This window comes from Leptinotarsa decemlineata, unplaced genomic scaffold (assembly GCF_025532065.1).
Source record: "Leptinotarsa decemlineata unplaced genomic scaffold, Ldec_3_MD MMD2_P_RNA_scaffold_5, whole genome shotgun sequence".
NCBI lineage: Eukaryota > Metazoa > Arthropoda > Insecta > Coleoptera > Chrysomelidae > Leptinotarsa > Leptinotarsa decemlineata.
This window is the reverse complement of record NW_027412532.1, coordinates 5,514,413-5,541,263: the sequence shown is the minus strand read 5'-3', so window position 1 is coordinate 5,541,263 and position 26,851 is coordinate 5,514,413. Positions and strand designations below refer to the sequence as shown.

General features: G+C 34.5%; 1 protein-coding gene across 2 annotated transcripts in view; it reads left to right on the top strand.

Annotated features, from left to right (window-relative positions):
- Positions 1–180: 180 nt before the first annotated feature.
- Positions 181–26,851, top strand: part of LOC111513507 (transmembrane protein 198) — a 39,504-nt gene continuing 12,833 nt past the window's right edge. The window contains exons 1-4 of one of the 2 annotated variants that reach the window (XM_074169347.1): positions 181–438; positions 14,477–14,646; positions 16,374–16,504; positions 26,117–26,313. In XM_074169347.1, coding sequence (XP_074025448.1) covers positions 26,127–26,313 — 187 coding nt within the window. In that variant the 5' untranslated portion in view covers positions 181–438; positions 14,477–14,646; positions 16,374–16,504; positions 26,117–26,126. The remainder of the gene's footprint in view (positions 439–14,476; positions 14,647–16,373; positions 16,505–26,116; positions 26,314–26,851) is intronic. The other variant, XM_074169348.1, reaches the window with a different exon arrangement.

Here is a 26,851-nt window from a genome sequence, read left to right as displayed (position 1 = left end):
AAAACATTATTATTGTTAGTGCAAAACATTATTTCTGTCCAAGATTTCGGGTCAAATTACCTACTGTGTAACGGTATAGCTGAATACTTCAAAAAATTACCGTTGGCAACGCCGCAAAGATGAGAGCGTCGACGCAAAGTAGATACCGCGCTATCAAAATAATTCGCGATCGCGGCTGCAGGTTGCAGGAGGTTTCCCAAGTGCAGCGCGTTGGCCGTCCCGCACATAAAACAAAAGACGAAGATCAACACCAGCAAAGCAACAGTACTTTTTATCGCCCACTGATTATAAGCAACTCGAGAGGTAGTCCCGTCGGATATTTACATAATATCAAAGTTTTCCGCGGCCACGGACGAGAAATCCTTGTTTACCTACCTGTATGTGATTTACTGTTAGTGCAGGACAGTTTGCCAAGTCGTCATTCCAGTTGTTCGAATGGTGAGTCCTCTTCGAACAGTTTGTAATCTATTAGTTTTTCCGAAATGTCAATCGATTGCTAGCTTTCCCGTGACCTTTGTTTGTTTTTAAAACTCGGAAACATCTGTTCAGAGACTCAACAAAAGTCCTCAGTATAGGTGTGTGAGGATGAGATCGCTCGTAGTTTTTTCATTCAGGATCACTAAATAATAAACAATTTTTCATTGTTGTATGTGACTAATTGACAATATAGTTGTGTAGGGGTGAGAATGAGTCATTTAGATTGTCCACTCCCATTTCCCTAGGGGTAGGTAGGGGTTATTCACTGTTTTACGGTAGAGATATAATTGACTAGACGATATGAAAATCAGGTGGAGTACATTATTTTTCTGTGAGTTTATTCAACTAAAAATCAAAAATTCAACTTGAACACAGTCACGTAGTCACTTATTCTTATGAGAAAAGCTAATGCATCATCCGGATATTCAAAAATGATTTCCTGAAGGCCAGTCATAACCGATATTTGCAAACAATGACTGGTTGGGCCAGACAGACACATTACTCGCCCCCTGACAATTTTGTCGGGGATTGAGGAGGACGTGTGTAGCTTTGTAATCATTGAGGCATACCTTCAACCGGAACACTGGGTGAGTTGGCAATCATTTTTGGGGTTTTCTGATAGGAATTTATTCTAATAAAGGTCGCACAGTAAATGTTGTCATCGAAAAACTATCGGAATATGAATATAATAGATTTTCTTTGGATACCAACCCTTTGAAGTTGTATGTACTAATGAACTGTGTTTTGAAGCTCTGGCAATATTACCTCCAAAGCAATCATTGTAATGTAGTCTGGTTCACATGTACTCGATTTTCAGCCCTGTCCAAAAATTACGACCAAGGTGTCATTCGATTCGTATATTTGCCTAAAAAGTTTAAGGAAAGGTCCGAAAACGCGCCGATAAAAATTACAAAAGTTATAAAAGGCTTGAATTGTTAATAAATTCATAATGAACAAAAAAGACTTGAAGCATATTTATCATAACTGCAATAGTTTGAAAGTTATTATAATTATAAAAGCGAAGGAGCGAATGAAAAAGACAAGTATCAAGGTATCACAATATTAAAAGTTTTATAAAAAATAGAATAAATTAAAAAAAAAACACATACCTAGTTACTTTTATTATAGAACAAAGTATTGAAAAAAAATTTATTTATAACAATTTTTTTTAAATAAACAATTAAAAACAGAATAAAAAATAAGTTTTTTCAAAACCTTAAAGAACAATAGAATTTATGATTAAAAAAAAACGGTTCCTTAATTTTAATATTTAGTTGCAAAAAACGATTGTTAATTAACAAACGCATTTTTTAGCAACAAAGAAATTTTTTTAAGAAACCATTTTTTTTCTAAAAATCATGATTTTTTTCCATTAACATAATGCAAAAAAAAATTCGAATTGCTTATAAACAATGTATTTGTTTATAATAAATTCATTAACAATAATTGTAAAAAATAAAAAAAATAGTATTAATTAGTTTTTAGCCATGAGACATTAAAACAATAAAAAATTAGAAAAAAAATTGCAATGTATTTTTTATAAAATTATAATTTTCAATTGTCAATAAAAAAATAGAAAATAACAATTTAAATAATTTTGGCAACGGTAATCTATTTTTTTGCCTATTAGGGATAACATTACCAAAGGAAAAAATGCCAGGGTTTTAGTTTAATAATTATAGGGATTTTTATATTAATTTTCAATTCAGAAAAAGTTATTAATTAACAAATTTATAATTTATAAACTTTTGTAATTTTTATCGGCCCGTTTTCGGACCTTTCCTTAAACTTTCTAGGCAAAAATACGAATCGAATGACACCTTGGTCGTAATTTTTGTACAGGGCTGAAAAATTTTACAAAAAAAAGTACATGTGAACTAGACTAATGTTCCGTTTGTTAATAATATATATATATATATATATATATATATATATATATATATATATATATATATATATATATATATATATATATATATATATATATATATATATATATATGATGAAATGATTTTTCGGGTTTGTTCCGTGTGGTGTATTATCATCCTCGGTGGGAATGAATTTCGCAACGTTTCGACAAAGTCTCATTTGTCAGGTGAAAACCTTCGATCTAACATTTTGTTCCATCGTTTTGAAGGTATTTGCAACTTCTGAAGTGACGAAAATGTCGATATTATCAGGAGAATGTCACAACGCTACTGTCAAATAGTAATCATGGCCTGCTTACCAAATACCGAATGGAAATACCATTCTGAAGGGACATTTTCACAAATAAATGTTCATAAGTCCGAAACTTGACTAGTTAGGTATAGGTATGATATACATAGAAAGAAAGCAAATTTCAGCAGCTTTCCGAATTTTCAATAATATACAGGGTGTTCCATTTAAAATAATCAAATTTCAGCAACTTTTTCAAGCAAACGAAAAAACTGTATTTTTTTACCACCCTGTATTGAAGTAACGGAGATTAGGCTGACGTGTGGGAAGTGTCCAAGTATCACTTAACTCCAAACCAAATTTCGATATCATAGTACTTCTTAACTAAAAGATATCGGCATTTTTAGAAGTCATGATTTTCGAAGAAAAAAATTGAAATTAATTTTTATTTCGAAAACGGTAACATATAGGTATATATATATATATATATATATATATATATATATATATATATGTACTTCAATTATTGTAAAAATTCGAGCTTTCATGAAAAAACATTGTTATTATTATTATTATTATTATTTATTATTGATTTCATTATCACAAATTTCAATTTTTTGAGTTGACCCGTTCAAAAAATATAAGAGGGGGCCACCAAAGAAATGCACTGTATAATTAATGGCAGATGAAATCTATATATCAAATGTGCTGAAATAATAATTTTCACTCTCACATCACGTTATCAAAGCTCGGAGTGAATAAACGGTGATTCGTTGGAAGAAGCCTCACAAGAAACAGAATCCATTACTTACCTAACTTCTTACGAAACGTAATCAAGAAACGTTTCAGAGAACAAGCTCCCAATTCGGAAGGTTACATATTGGGTAATAATCCCGGCAATAAACGAAAAACCGCGTCGTTCGTCAGTGATTCGTGACGAAGGCGGATTCAGCTTTCTCTTCTGCCCAGAATTCTCCTGCGATTGACTCATGTCATGCGTCACCCTGTACATTGTTCTTTGAACTCATCTGTTATCACATTGTGAGATGTCACCGGTATTTTTATCGATTATCAAAGTTTTTTGCTGTTATGAGTATACTGGGTGAGTCACGAATAACGGATGAGCTGTCGATTGCGTGGATCATGAAATTCTGCTGCAAAAACTAGAAGTGTATGGCTTTAGAGATATATCTTTGAAATGGTTCAGATCATACCTGTCAGAACGTACTCAAAAAGTTAAACTCCCGGACAACATATCCCATCTCCAGACAGTTACTTGTGGTGTTCCACAAGGATCGGTTCTAGGCCCAATTCTCTTCTTGTTATATATTAACGACCTAGCCCACATTAATATAACTGCAGAAATGACCCAATTCGCTGATGACACTACATTATTTTGGCATTGCAAGAATGAAAGGGAACTTTTATTTAATATCTCAAAACCTAGCATTGTCACCCTCAAGTGCCCCATACTGGATATATACCTGGGTACTCAATTGATAGAAAACAAAACGTCAGTAAAATTTCTGGGATTACAAATTGATAAAAATTTGGATTTTGAAGGTCACATAAATAAGCTATGTAAAAAAAAATCAGTATGCTTTTCTGTCAGGGTGTTTGTACTACAAAAAAGAGGAGTTGGAAATATGTGTAGACTTGGATTCAGGGATTCCTGTCGACCTTTATTCAGATGGCATAAAAACTTGACCATACCTTCCATACTTATCTTGGAAATGGCATGTCTAATGCAAAAAAAATATAGGACGGAAATTTTCATTTCACCACGACGAAATACCAGAAATAAGCTCAATATAGGTTTACCGATTCCAATATCATAAAAAAGTGAGAGGTCTTTTATATATATATATATATATATATATATATATATATATATATATATATATATATATACATATATATAATGGAAAAAAAAATTTAAACATTTGCCAATTGAGACCAAAGGCATAACATGTAATGAGTGATTTTTCTGTTGGTGTCTTTTTGGCAACACTGTTTTTCACAGATCACGCGTGAATCGTGTCATTGTCAAACTTGTTCAGTTTGACCACGAATCGACTTACGAATGAACAACGCTTGCAAATTATTGAATTTTATTATCAAAATTCATGCTCGCTGGAGAATATGCATCGTGCACTTCTTCCAATTTATGGGCAGTTTCGTCGGCCTACTGAGGGAGCTATTCGGAACCTTGTGACTAAATTTTGAACACAGTTTACATCATTGGACATTAAACCACCAACACGCATAGTAAAGTGAGGACCGAAGAAAATATTGCGGCTGTATCCGCCAGTGTTCATAATGACAGTGATTTGTCGATTCGCCGCCGTTCGCAGCAATTAGTCCTCTGTTACTCCACTACGTGGAAAATTTTGCGAAAGGATTTGGGTGTAAAACCTTATAAGATACAGCTGGTGCAAGAATTGAAGCCATGCGACCTCTCACAATGTCTAACATTTGGTGAATGGGTGCTGGCAAAGTTGGAGGAAGATCCACATTTTTATGGAAACACTGTGTTCAGCGACGATGCTCATTTCTGGTTGAATGGATACGTTCCGCAGTGAAAACCAGCCATAAGCATTGCAAGAGCTATTGATGCATCCCGTAAAAGTTACTGTTTGGTGTGGATTATGGGTCGGTGGCATCATCGGGCCGTACTTCTTCAAAGACGACAATGGCCGGAACATTATCTGTGAATGGCGAGCGCTACCGTGTGATGATTGACGACTTTTTGTTTCCCAAAATAGAAGACTTGGACATGCCTGACATGTGGTTTCAACAAGACGGTGCCACATGCCACACGGCACGCGAAACAATGGCCCCATTAAGAGCAGCCTTCGGTGAACAGTTTATCTCACGTTTGGAGCCCGTCAATTGGCCACTTAGATCGTGTAATTTAACGCCTTTGGATTATTTCTTGTGGAGTCATGTTGAGGCTCATGTCTACAGGGACAAACCAGTAACGACTGACGCTCTGTCTGGAAGCCAGTATTGAAGCATTTATACGTGAAATACCGGTCGATATATTAGAGGGAGTGTGCCAAAATTGGACCTTGCGCATGGGCCACCTAGAGCGGAGCCGCGGACATTTGCATGAAATCATCTTCAAACATTAAATTATATTGATCGTTTTATCGATTCCAATAAAGATTTCATCAATTTTTTTAAATTTTTTGTGATTTGAAACTCAAATCCTATACCTTTCAAAAAATCACCCGTCATAATGATAGTCAAACATATTATTATAATTAACGAACGAAAAGCAGAAACTTTCGGACAGCTGTTGGTTTATGAGGTATACACAGTAATGTTCATTATTGAAAATTATCTCTAAATTGAGTACTTTCATCGATGTGTTAATCGGGTTTTTTTTATAGAGCTCTAACACCTGCGGCTCTCCATTCAAACATCTGCCCATTGAAAGAAAACGGGTACGATCTTACAGTTTCGCTAATGATAGGGGTGTCATTTCCCTCTTCAGGGCACTTTGTTTCGAGCACACTTCGCAATGTACAGATGGTTTCAACTATCCTGGCACTTCACTCAAGTTGTTCTCGCAGAAGAATTTAGCACTTTACCATGGGAAAAGATAGAGGAGGATATGGTTAATTATCCGATTAATATGACTTCTTTGATTGACGACTTGTTTACTTTGTGGAAATTAATGTTCACTGAGGATACACTATAAATTGGAAACATAAAATAGATAAAGATAATTTAAAAATGCACCGCACATGCGATAAAGGGAATTTGTTGGAATCTATAGAAATAAACAAGTCAAAGAAAAATCCCAATTCTATTATCCTCAACGAACAGCTTGATCTCTAAACAATAGTCATCTCCTGAACCTAGAACTCAGTTCTCAAAGCCTACATTTTATCCAAAATTTCTGTTATGTTCATCGATATACTGCTATTAATTGAGGTTATCCCAGGTATAGACAACGTAGGTACCAAATTATTTATCATAGGCATTGGCAATGTAGGTATAAATACTAAGATTTGAATGTCGTCGGATGATGAAGACGATTGTGGATACTAACAATCGAAACGTCGTGAAGTAACTTAGCTTGGAATTTTTTAATTTTGAATTTTCATTTCTTGTTAACAATTTTTAATTGTACCTCGTGTTAATAGTTCAATTTTTGATTGATTTTATTTCATTGTAATTTCAGTTTCTTTGCTTGATATAATTGTTATTTTTCAGCAAATCTTTTTTAATTTTGTATAAATTCTTTCAGGGATTTCAAATCAATTTATACCATATTAGACAATGGAAGTCCAAACCAAACAAATTAAACAGTTTACTGTCTTGAACAAATTTATTTCCAACCACATTTCACTTATCACAAACTAATTTATTTACAACACTTAGTAACTGACGCTTAACTTATTTCCACTATTTGAATTCCTTGTTTAGCCGCTCGATTCACTTTCTGAACTTAACTGCCCTATCTGGACGAGAAGCTGGCCTTATATATAGGTAACGATCGTTCTAGAATTCTATAGTCGTTTCGGTACTCAACTAGAGTTTAATCGGCGGTTGTCGACTGCATTCCTTTTGCGGTGATGTCATGTGTTTGTTCGCTGGCCGACATATCGGTCAGGGGCGGCTTCTGATTCATTACAATATGTTTTATTAGCACTTACAGACCTTCACGTTCGGTGGCAATGGATATTGGTATAGACAAAATACATAAAAAATATAGTTATAATTTTGTTCCTCAAACAAACAATAACGAAAGCAGAATTTATAATTTGCTCGCAGCATACCCCACAGAGTGTAACTTAACACCTCAAGTTTGAATCATTAAGACATAGTGTTCTCACGGACAAACTATGATGAGCTCCGGTTTCGCACCGTGTTATGTGTTTTTGACCCTCACAAAGATTATTTCCACAACGTTTCAGCAAAGTCTCATTTGCCATCTTCTGGTAATGTCTGGAGTTTAGAACTAGGTTATAGTTCTAGGGCAGATCCAGTATTCCTCGGAGCGTAGAGAAACACCGGTGTCTCGTCAATACCGTAGAAGTGCCTTAGATGGTAATAAAACACTCTTCTGGCCGCGTTATGTCGATGGATATAGACTAAGACCGCATATGCTGGACATGCTGACATCATCGGACACCTCGCGGCAGGCCCTACACCTTGCGTTCGGAACCTCTATACCCATCATGCGACTGCGGCATACTAAGGCAGGCCATGACGAATCTCTCAGTTTTCGACTCCAGCTCACTCGACTGCGGGTTCATTATTATTCTAGTGGCCCAAAAATACAGCCTTGAAGTTGCATTCACATCCAGTGCATATGTGATAATTAAGTGTAAATAGTTATTGATTGATGTATAATATGTTTATTGTTTAAGAATAAAATTCTTGTTACAAACACTGTCATAAATAAATATCAATATAAACATGAAGTATAAGTGTATAAAATATAAATGATTGAAATAAAATATAAACTATTTATACATACATGACAAGAACTAGGACAACGAACAAAAATATGTTTTTCACACACAGTACAATCGCAGTTTCATCACATTCTAAATTACACGGCGTCGTCAAAATATTCTTGTAGGCCATAATAGGCGTTATCACTTAATAGTTTTGTGTATTTCTTTCTGAATATGATGAAAGGAGGCTCTTTGATATCATTGGGAAGTTTATTGTATATCCTGTATCCATTATAAATCAACGAATTTAGAATCAAACATGTTTTTGAAATTGGTAGACTCAGTTCATTTGACTGTAACTGTGGCTGTAACTGTAGATTCATAGTTCTTCCTAATTTTAAGTATAATTGACACGGTTTCCAATATAAATATTGAAATAACCGTAAGGATTATATGTTCTCGAAAAAGGGGTTTACATGAATCCCGCCATTTTGTTTTACATAAGTACCTGATAGCCCTTTTCTGCAAGACAAAAACCGACTGCATAAGTTGTTTACTGCAAACACCCCAAAAGGGTATACCATACCTTAGATGAGAGTCTATTAAGGCAGAGTACACTACTTTCGCTACAGCAACCCCAGTTCCTTTGAGATATTTCTCAGTGCTGCCAATTTTTTGTTGATGTGTGCAATAAAATTTTCATCTAAGTAAATTCCCAAAAATTTCAAAGCGGAGTTATTGTTTATTGTGTTGTTGTTTAGGGGGATATCAGGTATATTCCACTTGAATGCTAATATATTTGTTTTGCTGATATTCAATGATAGAAGATTCGAGTCAAACCAATTCTACACTTTTTTCATGTCTTGGCACATTTTGTTATGGAATCTGTCTTTGTCCTTGTCATGCCACACTAATGTGGTGTCGTCAGCAAATAAAGTAAAGCTTCCTGTAATCGATATGTTGGTCAAATCATTAATATATAACAAAAACAGTATAGGACCTAACACAGAGCCTTGAGGTTCTCCACAATTTATCTCTCCATCTTCCGAGTTAGATGACGTTCTTACAAATTGTTTCCTGTCAGAAAGGTATGAACTAATCCAAATATGACTGTTGTCCCTAAAACCATATCTTATGAGTTTCCGAAGCAATATGCTGTGATTGACACTGTGAAAAGCTTTGGATAAGTCACAAAGCACTGCTGCAGTGGCTTCCCCGCTGTTGATTTCATTATACACCAATTGCAGTACTGTTGATATAGCTTCACTTGTACTATTGAAATTCTGAAAGCTATACTGATGTGCACTCAATATCCCATTACTGGTTCAGCTTATAACGAAATATCTACATATGACCTAATGACTATATTTTCCTTCCGGAGTCAGTTGAGTGTTTCTGTGTCAAATATATTTACCGAGTTCGGAAAGTAAATTTAAATTTTCCGCAGGTGATAATAACCATTCATATAGACTTGCCCTCAAATGTTTTTCTACTCTATTGGTCAGCTGGTTCTTGATTGTCATATTACACAAAAAGTTAATTTAAAGCGAGAAATCGAATTGAATATGCTATTCAATAATTTGCAGCTGTTGGTATGCCTAAAAATAATTCCTTTGTAATAAGTAGAACAATTTAATTGATAGTGTTCGTTGCACCATACTCGAGATCAGTGGCGTACTGGGAAAGAAGTAACATGTATCGGGAAAGAGAAAGTTCTTCGAGAGATATTTTGAAAAATTTTTTCAACTTGAATCATCTAAAAGAACAATTCGTTCAGGCGAATCTGAAATTACCTGCACTGTAGGTTAATGGACTGCCACCTATCAGAAAACAACTACTCCCCTGGCCAATACCACGAAGGGCGTTGGATTATATCTGACAGGAGTGTGAAAACATTTTTCAACTTATTTTATCATTTGTCCTTAGAATATTGAAATCAACTTAAATATTTTTATTCATACATTTAAACAAAATAAATTGAAAGTGCATTAATATATGTAATAATTGTCTGAACAGCACGGTTTCGTAGCAAATAAATCGATAAATGAAAATTTGTGTATTTTCAGTAAAAACGCATATGACACATTAGAAAATGAAATACAAGTTGATACGATTTTCGATGTTCTTTCAAAAGCATGTTTCTTAGTTTTTTAAACCATATTTATTTTTAACTTTTCAGTTCGATGTTCTTTAAAAGCGTGTTTTTTAGTTTTTTAAAACTATATTTATTTTTTACTTTTTAGTTTCATATGCTATAAAAGCGTATTTTTTATTTTTTTAAACTATATTTACTATTTTGAACAACCTATCAAGGAGGTTACATACAGCGCCATCTGCCCGCGAATAGATCAAGCAATAATGTCGATAGTTACGTACAGCGCCATCTGTCCGCTAATAGATCAAGCAATAATGTTGATAATTCTGCAATAATTCTAATAATACAGATCCCGAGCTTGAGAGTTACAAACAAACATACATACATACATACAGGTGAAGCTAATATAAAGTCTGTAAAAAAGATTTCTTATAGTGAGACATGATGGTAACACATCTGGTAAATTTCTTGTTAGTTCAGGAGACCCACAAGGCTCTAATCTAGGACTACTTTCATTTGTAATATTTATTAATGATCTGGCATCGATGTTGCAGTTTTCGAAATGTTTACTTTTTGCGGATGATTTTAAGGTATTCAAAACGGGTACCAACAGTTGTAGATAATGAATGGAGCCGCACGAATAAACTCCCCTTCAGTTTAGAGAAGTGCTGCAAAATATCAATAACTCGTCAAAAATAACCTATTACTTTTCAATATGAAATGGACGGGAAAGTCCTGAAGCGGCGACTGGAAGTTAAAGATTTGGATGTATCATATAATTGTAATTTTTCTCTTTCAAATCATATCCATAATTCATGATGAAACAAATATCTTCTTTCACAAACATTAGTACCATTGAAATGCACTTTTATTCCTTAGTTTGACCAAAGTTAGAGTTTGCATGTATAGTTTGGAGCGGAGAATATCTGTCTAAGCTGAAAGACGTCCAAAAACTAATGAATAAATTTCTCTGGTACCTGTATTTTAAATATTTTTGTTAAATATGTCTCTGAATCTCCTGTATAAAGGATTCCTTTGATAAAAACGTTACCTCCTTTTTATATTCGACTACTTATTTGGGCTATGTTAAATTGTATGATTGGACGTGAGTAATGAATAAATCTCCTGTCAAATTACTTGGTAGTTTCATTGTTGAGTTTGCTAATTCATGTTGATTATTAAAGTTGAACACTTTCCGTGAAAGTATCTATAGAAGAGAAACAAATTCCTAGCCTTTCTTCGATCCAGGCTATCAAGGTTCCACGTGATGTTCGCGTCTCCAATCAGGCTCTTTTCTGGATGGAATCCAGCAACTTCAGGGTATGTTTGTAGGCAGAGCTCCATACATGAGAACAATACTCCAGAGAGGGTCTGATCTGAGCTTTATAAAGATTCAAAAGTTGTTGATGAGTGTACAGTTTTCTGGTTCGGAGTAGTGTTCCAAGCTTTTGAGAAGTAGCTTTTGCAATTCCAACGACATGATTGTGCCAAGACATATTGGTGTCCATTTTAACCCTCAACAAACTTATCGAAGCAGAAAGCGGAATTGTCTGATCTGACATTATTATATTCGGTTCGGAGACATATATCTTCTTGGAGAAAACCGATGCCTGGGTTTTTGTGACATTGAATTGAACCTGGTTACTTTCACCCCAATTCGAAATCACTTCTAGATCCTCATTAAGATATGCAACTTCCTGCTGCCGGTGAAGACGTGCCTCCGTAGCTGATGTCCTTGAATCCAAATGGAATGACGAGACAAGTGTGCGGTCGTCAGCAAAGCAATATATTGGATTCTTGTTTTTTTTCCAATACGTCGTTGATATATCATAAAAAGAGGGTTGGAGACAATATGGATCCCTGGGGAACACCAGCGTTGATGGTGAAAGTATTCGAGAGATATCCATCGACGGCCACTTGCAGGGAACGTTCTTACAAGTAGCTGGAGAGCCATACACAAAAATGATCTGACCAGCCATAGCATCGAAGTTTGGCCAGCAAACCCTCATGCCACACACAGTCAAAGGTCTAAGAAATATCAAGCGTAATACGTATTAGGAATCCCTTTGTAGCCATCCTTCGACTAATGTGTAATGATTTACACATTAACGTAGATTGGACATCACCACAAAATTTCTTTCGGTGTGTCATTCCGCATATGTCACTGTATATACCATATCATTTAATCACTACAATTGATAGTATCTATAGTCTAATCAACAAGTTCAAAAACATGAAAAATAGAGATAAAGGTCCTGAAAATATGAGCGATAGCTCATTAGATTCGAAATCATCTCTAGTTTGAATGATTTTGGTGCAGGTAAAAAATTGCAATTGTTATTAACGAAATAAGATTAAAAAAATAACTCGTTAATAACTCAAAAAATATTAATATTTAAACAATTTTGAAAAAAGTAATGAAATTTCCGATAAAAAAGTCCCGACTCCCGAAACTCTATCTCCAGTATTTATAATTTTAATTTGACGTTGAAAATAGGGTTCCGCCGGCTGTTACGAAACCAACTGTTGACCAACGAAAAAAATCATAAAAACAGCTATATATAAAAAAGTGCCATAATTTTTTTTAATTTATATATAAATATATATATATAATATATATAAATATATATATATATATATAAATATATATATATATATATATATAAATATATATATATATATATATATATATATATATATATATATATATATATTTATATATATATATATATATATATATATATATATATGGCTGTTTTTATAATTTTTTTCTGCTTCAGAAAAAAATATAACCTTGGTCAATATTTGTCTATAACAAATTGTTAAACTAATAAACAATTAAATAATAAATAAATTTTTTTTCCAATCTATTTAAAAGTGTAAATTATGATTTTTGAAAGCAAAATTATTTCTTAACTAATTAATTGGCCTATAAATAATTGGCCTATAAATTTTAATATAAATTTTGATATATATATATATATATATATATATATATATATATATATATATATATATACTTCATACGATCTTGCGGTAAAAGTTCATAAAAATTTATTAATTTGTTAATTATGATTTTTTGTTCAAATAATTATTTGAACAAACGAAATATAAAAAAATCGATTTTAAACAATTAAAAGTTAAAATTAAGAAAAAAACTTCAGGTATCTAGACAACAGAATGGCAAAAAAAATTTTCAAAAATATTGAGTTTCTCTATTTGTTTAAAACAATTTAATAAACAAATTACGTAAAAAATTCATATCCTATGTTAATAACTGCCATTGTTTAATGTGAAAACAGACAGCTAAATATCAATTGAGAAAAAAAATTTTATCAACAATTTTTAGATATTTCATTTTGCAATAGTTATAAAAAATCATAATTAACAAATTAATAAATTTTTATGAACTTTTATCGCAAGATCGTATGAAGTATATATATATCAAAAGGGCTCCATGAAGTTTAAAATTTATAGGCCAATTATTTATAGGCTAATTATTTATACCTTTTATCCCATTATTTATGCCAACGGAGATTGGGAAAAAATTTGTTAGTTAAAAATTGAATAATTTTTTGAAAAATGGGGACTACGGGACTCGATTCATTCAAATGTTAAGAAGATACTAGATTTTTATGTTATAAAAAAAATATTTCTTTTGATAAACTCTCTTTAGCGGCAGCGCGCTTATGCCGTAACAGCCGCCGGAACCCTATTTTCAATGTCAAATTAAAATTATAAATAATGGAGATAGAGTTTCAGGAGTCGGGACTTTTTTATCGGAAATTTCCTTCTCTTCAACGAGCTTTTTTCAAAATTGCTTAAATATTAATAATTTTTGAGTTATTAACGAAAAACTAAATACCATTTTTTTAAATCTTATTTTGTTAATAACAATTGCAATTTTTTACCTACACCGAAATTCTTCAAAAAATATTTTTCTAGAGGTGATTCCGAATCGAATGAGCTATCGCTCATATTTTTAGGACCTTTATCTCTATTTCTCATGTTTTTGAACTTGTTGATTAGACTATATAATTGAGAAGCCCAGTACATAATTTTGTTTATTTGTTTGATCCCCTGATATTATATTCAATGCATGTTATGATGATAATATTAACATTATTTAACAATAAATATTGAATATATTTCATCCATGTAATTAGACCAGATTAGTCTGTTTAAATACAAAATATTAAATAAAAGGGACACCCCCGTGTCGATTGGTCTCTACATATTTGCTGAATGCACCCCTGTCTCGAAATCTGAAATCTTCTGCTTAATCCCGCGGTTGGTTATAGAATTACCTACTGATGATACGTTTTTTTTGCAGACTACGTGAAACTGACCTAGAGGAAGCAAGGCTTACTATTGCACTGAAATGATATACATATGGTAATTGAGATAGTTAACCTCACGCCAACGGACCAGTCTCTTTCCGGATACAACCACAAAGTCAGAGGGCAATGCTTTTTCGAATAGACGAGCGATGTGAATAAAAAGGTGAGTGGTAAAATTTCCAAGCGATGTCAATGATAAATCAGATCGACCAATTCTGATCTATGTTCATTTTAAACATTCAGTGTTGTATAATTTGATATAACAAATCTCAAATAAATTTTTATAATGGGGAATGTTCCTCCTGACGAAAATCAAGTAGTTTTCATAAAAGAGCTCTAAAACAACGCATTTTAAACTTATCATTTCAACCTTTTTCTTTAAAAAATTATTTCAATACTTAAAAAAAGAGGAATGAAATAATGCATTCAACATTTAAAGGGATTCGTTTCTATTTCACCATTTGGCAACATCGGTTATAGCTAATAAAGGACAATGAATCTGTTACTTATATGAGACAAACAAAGATGACGTATTTCAGAGGCGTGTTGTTCTGTTTACTTTTGTTCCGAGTTCCGAGACATTCTGTGACATACGACATTTTGTGCACCTAACCTATCTTCCTCTATATAAATAAATGACAAAACAACTGTTGTTTATGTGGCTTGTGGAGGTGGTATTGAACTATAATTTATATTTTGCCTCAATTGTTGATTTATAAAGATACTTTTCCTTTTTTAAAGTAGAATATCTAGGTACGTATAAATTATTTCAACTTGATATAGGCGTTGTTGCCAACATGTGAATTAGAAACAAATCCCTTTAAAAATCAAAACCCAACATTTGAAACATCAATTTGAATACTTTTCGAAGTGAATTTGAAAAACTGATGAAATAAACTCAACTTTATTTTGTTCAAACTTGCATTTGCTGTAATAACCCAAATTGAGGAACATTCTCCATTGTATGTGTACGGTGAGTAACAAAAATACGGTACATAACCGCAATGGTTGGTAGATTATTTACTTAGTCTTGCTAATCTAGAATGTTGGATTCAACATCTTGGGTCATCATATTATTTACAAAAAACTCTCAACTCTCAGAGAAAAAATATTCATCAAATTTTAGTCTGAAGTTATAAATTCGTTAAATGATGAACGATGTATCACAAGATTATATTTTCGTTATTCTTTTTTTTTAACCTCTTGGCTGTGAATGCAGAATAATCCATTAAGCTGACAAGACACAAAAACACTTCTAGGAGGTAACACCTTGTTAATCCTTGGCTCGAAGCAGTTTCGACTTCTGAGGGTTGTTTTTCGTAAGGAGACGACATATTGTCAACGAAATAAGATATTTAAAACAGATTTTTAAATCATTCATCTTTGCAGTTAATTTTTCTAGAAAAATGGTTAGATGTAAGGAAATTTTTGAATCAATAAACGACTTTGCTTCTTATTTCTTATGTACCATTATCTCTGCGTATTGTTAAAAATTTGATTCAGTTCCATTATATTTTGACCAATAATTCAGCTGCAGTTAGTTTCATAATCTTTTGGTTTGGTTCACAACTACAGTCCGCTCATTTCTCAGAGAATAAGTCTGCTCCGTAAATTCAACACACAACAAAAAGTTTTGAGTTTCATATCCAATATTTTCACCAATTAATAAAAAAATGTTTCACTGAAAATGTCATTAACCAAAATCGCAACAAATCTCAATATTTAACGGTTTATCGAAATAATAATAATGAATAAAAAAAAATGATTTTTCGAAATGAAATTTCGAAACTTGCATCTGTCCCAACGTACTTGCACAGTTGGTTCTGGTTGGTTCTGAATTATATACGACAAGCATTTATGCAAGATACATCATGGAGGATTGTCTTGCAGATTTTTTCTCATTCATCAAACAACAGGACCATGCTGAATCGAGTAGATCACCTACAGGCCGGTTTGGAGATATTACCTCTCACCAGTGCAGGACAGATCCGACCCAAACAGCAGTGTGCTGGTTGAAACAAGTAAATTTCATAATTTTTACCATTTATTATGTAGAGTATGGCAGAATATCACAAAAAAACAAATGGAAATGATTTTATGCAGCTTTTGAAACTTTGGAACCACTATTTGTATGGTCAATTTAGACATCCGACGGTAAAAAAACTCGCACCCAGCTCAAAGTTGGTAGGATTGTTCAAAAATCCTTATCGATCCGATACCTGGAAAAATTTACTCGGGGTCAAATGTAACAAAAACAGGTTTTTCGAAATTTTCAGCAAAACGGTTAGTTTTATCATGAAATCAGTTCAGACATAAATTGTAGATCAGAAAGTTATCTATAAAAAGAGCCACCGTTTCTGAGATATAACGATTCAAAAAGTTGGAAGAGTTTTAATCGTCACAATATGAAAAAGCTCACCTTTGAGGTAGTGTACGTAGCGTGTTTTTTTAACCTGGTTTTCTCATTCACAATTCTCTAATAGTTCTGCAGTGGATTTTTACCAAATGGTGAATTAATATTTATATCTAAGAAAACAGGCGACTATCATGAAGAGACGAATGCGGAGGTGTTTGAAAAATGGTTTGAAGGCATCATTCAACTTGTGGAACCTGGGTCTGTCATCGTCATGGACAATGCCCCATACCATAGTCGACATTTAGAACCATTACCGAAACAATCATGGAAAAAAGCAGCAATTCAAGATTGGTTAATTAATAAGAACATCCAATATAACAAAGATAGTTTAAAGGCAGAACTACTTAAGCTAACAAAATTACACACAGACAAATATAAAAAATTCGCAGTGGATGAAATGGCGTTAAGTCATGGAATTACAGTTTTATGGTTACCACCGTACCACTGCGAATTAAATCCAATAGAATTAATCTGGGCGCAAGTAAAAGGATATGTGGCACGAGAAAACAGAACATTTAAATTAGTGGACGTGCAACATCACCTACAAGAAGCTATTCGAACTGTTTCTGCAGAAGACTGGAAGAAATGCATGCAGCATGTTTTAAAAGAAGAGCAAAAAATGTGAGACGTAGACAACCGTATTGAACACAATATTGAACCAATCATAATTCACTTTGATGATAGCGGTAGCAACAGTGACGAATCTGAGGTTGAAGATTAGACGAAAATTTGTACATTTACATTTATATTATATTCTATTATCAAAAATTTGTAATTTGTATTTTCTAGTACCCCTGACAATGAGTTTAAGTTACTCGAAAGCTTGAGAATAGTTATTAAGAGTTCACTTATCAATTGCTGCAACCCAATAGTGAAAAAAAGTTACGATATTGCAAAGTTTTAATGAAATAAATAAAAAATGTGTATGAATATTTTAACTAATTGTACTAAGAATTTTTCTTTCATTCTTAACCCTCTCAAAAATTAATAAGCACGCCCCCGATTTGCTGTCAACTGGGCTTACTTCTACTCTCATCATTATTGGTTTTAGTATAGGTAGAGAATTATGAATCAGACGGATACATTTCCGTTTTTTTTATTTACACCGCTTTTATCATTTTCAGCTGGGTGCGAATTTTTGTACCTTCACTTCTATTTTTTGGTTCAATTTGACCGAATAATATGCTTCGTAGTGATTTCATGATATCCTCACTCTGGTTTCAAGTATCCGTGATGTTTTTTCTTCCAGACAGTAACTAGACTGTCTCGATTTCTGGAAAAACTCCCGATATTCTTTGGAAAAGGTAAAGAAGCAGAATATCGCATATCGTTTAAGATAAAAAAACCGATCAATCACCGCATGCCTACCGACGGAATTCATTTTCTGGATATTTCGAAGGTAAACGTATTTCAAATCAATTTGAAACTTCGGAGCCCATCATGGATGTTGCGTACAAATCAGGCGTGGCTTTAATTAGAAGTTCGTAACCAAAAATTGATCCATTACGTAATTGGTTTAGTTCGGTAATTAGACTCAGTTTGAATATCGATCTCGACGAACTGATCTCGATTAAGATAAAAGGGCAGCGTTCCGAATAACATCTTCCTTATTGATTTTGAAAGTATCCTCCGCTTGTTTTTTGTGTTTACATTATCAGTAGTTTAACTGCCTCTATTACTGTGGCGAATGTATACATAACCCAGATAGTTTTAGCGTATTCGCTCAGAAGCGAAGCGTTGCCTTCTAATAAACAAACATTCCGTAATGGAAATTTGTAGAAATTGTTTACACATACTTAAAAATTTGATCGTAACGCTTTGGTGAATCACGAAATACACGGTGGTTGGTTTCAGGTGTCTAACTTCACAATGTGGGAACTTCAGATATTTTCCAGACTTTGAAAACTACCGCTCTTGCACGGTCATGCAAAATATGGAATCTAGAAAGAGAAGAACCAACCGGCAGTAGAAAGTTTGGCACCTCAGGCAAAACATAAATTTACCCATCCACACCTCCAAATTTTCCTGAATGTCCATCATAACAGAACAAAACATGTTAGGTTGTTTCAAAGGTTTTGTCCAATTTCATGAGTCTACTTTAAAATAATATCTCAGTAAACAATCATTCAATCATCAAAAATCAATCATTAAAAATAAGATACATAATAAGTAAATACATATTACTACTTCCATTGGGTGATTTTTTGAATGGTATAAGATTTGATTTTCAAAACAACATAAAAAATTTGAAAAAATTGATGGAATCGATAGAACGATCAATATAATTTAATGTTTGAAGATGATTTCATGCAAATGTTGGCCGTGGCTCCGCTTTAGATGGCCCATGCGCAAGGTCCAATTTTGGCACACTCTCTCTAACATATCGACCGGTATTTCACGTATAAATGCTTCAACTTCGGCTTCCAGAGCGTCAGTCGTTGCTGTTTTATCCCTGTAGACATGAGCTTCAACATGACCCCATAAGAAATAATCCAAAGGTGTTAAATCACACGATCTAGGCGGCCAATTGACGGGCTCCACACGTGAGATAAACTGTTCACAGAAGGCGGCTCTTAATTGGGCCATTGTTTCGCGTGCCGTGTGGCATGTGGCACCGTCTTATTGAAACCACATGTCAGGCATGTTCAGTTCTTCCATTTTGGGCAACAAACAGTCGTCAGTCATCACACGGTAGCGCTCGCCATTCACAGTAACGTTCCGGCCATTGTCGTCTTTGAAGAAGTACGGCTCGATGATGCCACCGACCCATAATCCTCACCAAACAGTCACTTTTTCAGGATGCATCGGTAGCTCTTGCAATGCTTGTGGCTTGTCTTCACTCCAGATGCGGCAATTTTGCTTGTTAACGTATCCATTCAACCAGAAATGAGCCTCGTCGTTGAACACAATTTATCGATCAAAATGTGGATCTTCCTCCAACTTTGCCAGCGACCATTCATCAAATGTTAGACGTTGTAGGAGGTTGTGTGGCTTCAATTCTTGCACCGGCTTTAACTTATAAGGTTAAACAACCGAATCCTTTCGCAAACTTTTCCACGTAGTGGAGTAACAGAGGCCCAATTGCTGCGAACGGGGGCGAATCGACATTTCACGGTCATCACGAACACTGGCGGATACAGCCGCAATATTTTCTTCGGTCCTCACTCTACGTATGCGGTTTGGTGGTTTAGTGTTCAATAATGTAAACTGGGATCGAAATTTAGTCTTCCGAATAGCTTCCTCAGTAGGCCGACGTAACTGCCCATAAATTGGAAGAAGTGCACGATGCACTTTCTTCACCGAGCATGAATTTTGATCAGCGACGGCTCGTCAGAGGAGGCAAGGGAAGCTTAGCCTCCCCATACAATTTGAGGCTATTCATCGCAATAAATTAAAAAATATTGACAAATAATTATGATTATTTTTTTCTAAAAATACTTGCTTTACCATTAATTTTTAATATAAATACATAATATGCCCGAAAAAACAATATCACTCACTACGTAGTACGTACCACACTGTATCCTGCATCAACAAATGTCAAACGCACCGCCCATGAACGAATAACGAATAAACCATCAACCCAAAATAATAAATGCCATACGTTGCAAGGGAGCCAAGCCTCCGACCGCTTTAAAAAACACAAGCTCCGCGAGACCGAACCAACCAGCGACATACGTCCCGATTTGTAATTTCAGTTGCGGAAAGGAGGCTAGCCTCCAGTTGTTCTCCGTTAGTGTACGACTGCGTTTGTTTTTTATTTAATTATTCGGACGGGATGCCGTGACGGACCGGGACTGAAAAATATTTCGGTAAATTCCATTTTTTCCATGTATTATGGGTAAGTTGGACGAAATTAAAAAATCTGACGATATAGTCGATTGGTTGCTGACAAATAATTGCAAGTCTTTATCTTATGATAATAAATTTTACATTATTAAAACTCTGGGAAGGCCTCAACCAAATTTGATTTCAATTAAAGCGTCAGATAATCGACAAAATCGAGAATTTAATATTATTTGGTACGATTAATGCGATTGGTTAACCGGCTCCCTTTAATTGGGTTTCCAAGAATTAGCTTTTCGCGGACACGATGAAACCGAAGATTCGATTAATCGCGGCAATTACAAAGAACTTTAATTGTTATGAGGCAAATATGATTCACAATTTGGCACTTTTTTGAACGGTAGCTTTTTTCGGGCACCTCAAAAACCATCCAAAATGAGCTTATAGACAGTGTGGTATATATTATTAAGGAAAATATAAGCAAGGAGATTGAAAGTATTTCTATTTTTGCATGGGAAATTGATGAAACTACCGATATTACCTGTACATCACAACTTTCAATCGTTTTTAAATATGTCAAAGAGGGTAATGTGGTAGAACGTTTTATGGGTTTTCATGGTGCAATCAAAGTTAGATTTGAAGATTTACTCAAATTGAACTACTTTGATTTGTTGTTTGAAAAATGTTCGTCCTATATCAAAGATTTTTCTCAAAAACTCAAATCTGAAAGAGGCTTGCACTCTTTCAGATTTATTAAATTTTATGTTTGAAAATGAAAAATTAAAATTGATTTATATTAAATAACTCGAAGACAACCCTTTTTCCTTGCTTTTGTGTTTTTTAATGGTCAGTTTCATACGTATAATTTTCGGCAATACACAATTTTCGTTTGCATTACGTATTTTGCTTTAAATAGGTGCGGTACCCCAAAAAAATTTCTCGCCTCCGGCATGGGAGCTAACGCTAAGTTCTTCCGCCATCCCACGCACCGTTTTTAGCTCATTTTGACTCTCTGGGGACTGTGGTTTTGAAATTAGTCGATAGGAAAGAATATACACATTAAAATTCGAATTTGTTCGTTTTTAGTGTGAAATATAGGGAGCTGAAACCAATAATAATACACAAGAACAAAATAATACACACCAACAAATCTCGAGTGGAGCCATTCCTGCAGTGTATGTTTTATCACAATCAGTATTACTAATACAAAAACGTGCAATACGATGCATATGCAAAGCCAAGCCTAGGGACTCTTGTCGGTCCTTTTTGCCTCTAACAGAATCCTAACGTTGGTCTCCTCATTGGGACAATCTGCCTTCTTTTTAAAAATAGGGTCTTGTTTAACAACTTGGACGAGCCAATGTATCAAACCAGGCAAAGATTCAGCTTCTTCGACCCTAGTTAAAGATTCCATTATTTACAACGGTCTCAAAATGTTCAATCACCTTCCTCAAGCTATAAGAACCATAAATAACCTTAGAGCTCTTGAGAAATAGTTGAAAGACTTGCTTTCTGTGAGACCTTATTATAGCTTATCAGAATTCTACGATCATAATTTTAATTGAGAAGACTAACTGTAATATCTACGGTATTTTATTGATTTGATTCAATTTAGTTTATATTGATTTATTTAATTGTATTGACCATGTTCTTATATCCTGAACGTTTGCATTAGGTTATTGTTATTTACATGTCTCTTTTCAGTTCATGTGATTTTACTTTTGTGATTTCATTTATATGTTATTTATATTTCGCACAAGGCTTTGTCAATAAGAATTTATTCTTCAGACAATAAAGTATATTCGAATTGAAAAAAACTCAAAGATAACTAATGTTATATAATAATCAATCGAGTTAGTGTCATCATGGTCAAAACGAACCGAACTGACACTTCTTGCATAAATAACAATGAAATTCATCTCGTTCAGCAATCACCAATTGAGAGACTGATAAATCATCCTTGATTGCAATTGACTGACAAATGACAGGAATGGATATCAAGTTAGCCGCGGCGTAAATGGCATGTTAAACGTATTAAATTATCAGATTAACGATGCACATAGTGGTGACCATGTAGTTAATGTACGTAGTCAGTATTGCTTGAGATGGCTGGGCAAAACTAGTTCTATGAAACGAAAGCACAGGGTCTGCTTCAGGTCATGTGGTTATAGATCGGGGACAGAGAAATTGAGTGAATGTGTAAAAGAATATAACAACCTCTGTTACCACAAACACCAAGGGTTATTACAGACAACGGTGAGGAAAGTGTCTTCAATACATCCATTTCATGCCTCAGATTCTAAATTCCACTAACCAAGACAATAATTTGAATAACATTTTTCAGAGTACATAATAAGAAATTATGTATCTCATATTTTATCTTGTCTTGTTCACTAGCGGTCGTGCTACAATGAAATCAGTACGGTCCTGGACTCACTTCTGTCTTTTTCGGATATGTCCAGCACTGACGAGAAGTAATACTCTAAACTCTGTATGTAGCTGATCACTGAATGAACGAGAAACAACTGCAAAAACTGCACAAATGTCCGTTGGATATAATTCAGTATCCATCATGGTATTAGCTGGGAAAATAACTGTTTCTCGACTGGCAGTTGCCAGACCGTACTGTATAGAAACAGTAGCTACCTCAGGCGTGTTCAGTTAACAAAACCTCAACACCTGTTTTACTATACAATGGCTCACTTGAACGTGTTCAGTTTACACAACCGTAAGACTGAACACGTCTAAGAAAGCTATTCAATAGTTAAACAAGTGTTGCGGTTTTGTCAATAATTTAAAATGCCCAAGGACGCTATCGTACAGTGAAACAGGCATGTTCAATTAACAAGATCTCAACACGTGTTTCAATATAGTGATAGCTTCCTCAGAAGTGTTCAGTTCACAAAACCGTAACACGTGTTTCACTATAAAATAGCTTCATAATCACTCGAACACGCCTGAGGAAGCTATTGTATAGTGAAACACGTATGATTCACTGAGGAAGCTATTGTGTAGTGAAACACGTATGTTTCACCATACAATAGCTTCCTCAAACGTGTTCATATCATTATGAAGCCATTGTATAGTGAAACACATCTTACGGTTCTGTAAATTGAACACGTTCGAAGGCGTTATTGTAAAGTGAAACACGTGTTGAGGTTTTGTCAATTGAACACGTGTTTCACTATACAATAGCTTCATAATCACACGAACACGACTGAGGAAGCTATTGTATAGTGAAACACGTATGTTTCACTGATGAAGCTATTGTGTAGTGAAACACGCATGTTTCACGGAGGAAGCTATTGGGCATGTTCAATTGATTGAACCGCAACACGTGTTTCACTACACAATAGCTTCATAATCATACAAACACGCCTGAGGAAGCTATTGTATAGTGAAACACGTATGTTTCACTTATTGTGTAGTGAAACATGTATGTTTCACTGATGAAGCTATTGTGTAGTGAAACACGCATGTTTCACTGAGGAAGCTATTGTATATAAAAACATACGTGTTTCACTGTACGATAGCTTCCTTGGGCATGTTCAATTGACAAAACCGTAACACGTGTTTCACTATACAATAGCTTCATAATCATACGAACACGCCTGAGGAAGCTATTGTATAGTGAAACACGTATGTTTCACTGATGAAGTTATTGTGTAGTGAAACATGTATGTTTCACTGAGGAAGCTATTGTATAGAGAAACATACATACGTGTTTCACTATACAATAGCTTCAAAATTACATGAACACGCCTGAGGAAGCTATTGTATAGTGAAAAATGTATTGCGGTTTCGTAAACAGTGCGGTGAAAATTTCACATTAAAGTGTAATGATACTTGTTGGAACTTTTGTGATATTCGGCAGTGCACCATTCACCTCTGCAGAAAGGTGATATTATCCCAGGTGTGAAGCCCTGCCCTGAGCACATGAAAAATGCATGAACTGGTACCCGTCGCAAAGAAATTCGAACTGAAATGTTACCGTACCGGAAATACTACAATTATTATACAATGGGATGCTTCTTAAAGAGGACAAAGAACTTCGGTAGCGTTATGTCTTGACTCTTTCGCTAGGATATTCACCCGAGTTTATTACCCAAAGTTTTCGATAGAGAGGAGATAAGGTTGTTTACAAGAATTGTTAATTTTAATCGACTAGTTCAAGAGACGTGAAGCATGAGAAACGCGCGAACGGAACTCGAAAATACGTACAGTTTGGCGATAGAAACGTAGCGACGCCTGAATATTTTAGGTTCTCGCAATTTCATGTGTGACAGAAACTTCATTTTTTTCATTTGTTTTTCCAGATTTTGTTGGAATTACTTTACTCTTTGTCTGTCGTAACCTTTTCCTCTAGCTTTACTGTTTCCTAATGGTAATAACTTGAACAAAATTTTGTAATTTCGTTATAATTTGTCACGGCACTTACAGGCGGGTTTGTAATACTTTATCGGGCGTATCATATGTATGTATGGCAAACGGGTCGCAAACAAAAGCGAACGAAAAATAATAAGAAAAAGTAGCCCTGTGAAGATCAATTTGATGCAAACTTTGAAATTTGTTAACTCATTTTGTTTGCATTGGGAAACTATGTTGCATTTTATTTTATTTCAATTGGTAATTGATCTGTTTCATCCATGGGTATGAAAGGACGCAAGAATTCTGCTTTGTTGTTGTAAAACTTCGCTAAACACTCAATTGAAACATCTTCTCGACACTGTCCTTTCTCGAGTGTGAGCAATCGCGGCACGCATCTTGCACACAGCTTTCTTCACGTCCAAATTTTCAGATAATATATGATGTACCGCACTATTTGAAATGCCTACTAAGTCTGCTAGCTTGCGCACTTTCAGTTGACGATCATTCAGAACCACTTTGTGGATTTTCTTCACCGTTTCTGGAGTCGTCACCTCATTTGGTCGACCACTGCGGCGCTCGTCTTGGCCGCTCGTGCAGCCTCGTTTAAACTCTGCTACCCAATATTTTAATGTTGTAAACGAAGGAGTAGACCCACTCAGAGTAAAATCCGTTCAGCTTTTATATTGGTTGTGTTGAGGCCTTTCAAATAGAAGTATTGTACCACATAACGATAACCAATTTTCTCCATTTTCACAAATTCACCGAAAACGTTTGCTATTGATGGCTGCCAAACAAATACTAAACAACGAAGCGTCTTCAAATTTGAAACATATACTTTATAGGTTGTGTACTTTCTAATAATTACAGTAATATTTTTCAAACAACTACCGCCATCTCTAGGTCTGACCGGGTACTTCTGCGACCACCCTCGTATATGCTCTTTAATTTTCTTGGAGAAAATTCTTCCGGTTTGGCCAATATTTTTTTGAATACGACGTAACTACATTTTTATCATCGAATTGGAATTGAATTCCCTTATTTCATGTTGAAATTTCTTTTTCAGACTTCAGAGGATGGCTAGTGGAGCCCGTCCCGGCTCCCTGGTACCTCCCAGAGCGAATGGAACTGCATTTCCCGGACTCATCCCCCCGGATGGCCCTTACGTCGAAACTTGCACACGCGTTGATACGCAATATGATCCCAAAGTGGCAGCCATCTTTTCTATTTATATCATTTTTGGAATATTGTATACGTTTTTAGGTGAGTTACATAAACAATTTCTGATACTGTAAGCCATCAATAAATAATCTATAAAAGCAATGGAAAGTATCGGAGTTCGAAGAAATAGTATTTCTTTGGTAATTAGGGACGATAGGGAACATGTCAAAAAACGAGAAGAGTACAGCTAAGTAACTCATATTTAGAGTTCCACAAGGGACGGTTCTTCGGCCATTGCTAATCGCTATATATGCAAATCACTTAGTTATTTACCCATCGTAGAAGGTATTATAAGTTTCACTGATGATAAGGCGATGACTACAGCTGGAACTTCCTGAAAGTAGGGTGAATTATGAATTTCTTGATGAATAAATCACCATAAATACTATACCCCATTCACTTCGAATCAGCCACCTTATGACACCTTCAGCATAAACCTGTGTCAGACACCATTAAAAAATAATGGGACACAACAAAATATAAAATACATATGGTGAAATATTCATTGTTTCATGTGATCTTGTACACGACAAGGAATTACTTGGCAAAATAAGAGAATCATTTGGAAAATTTGAATCAT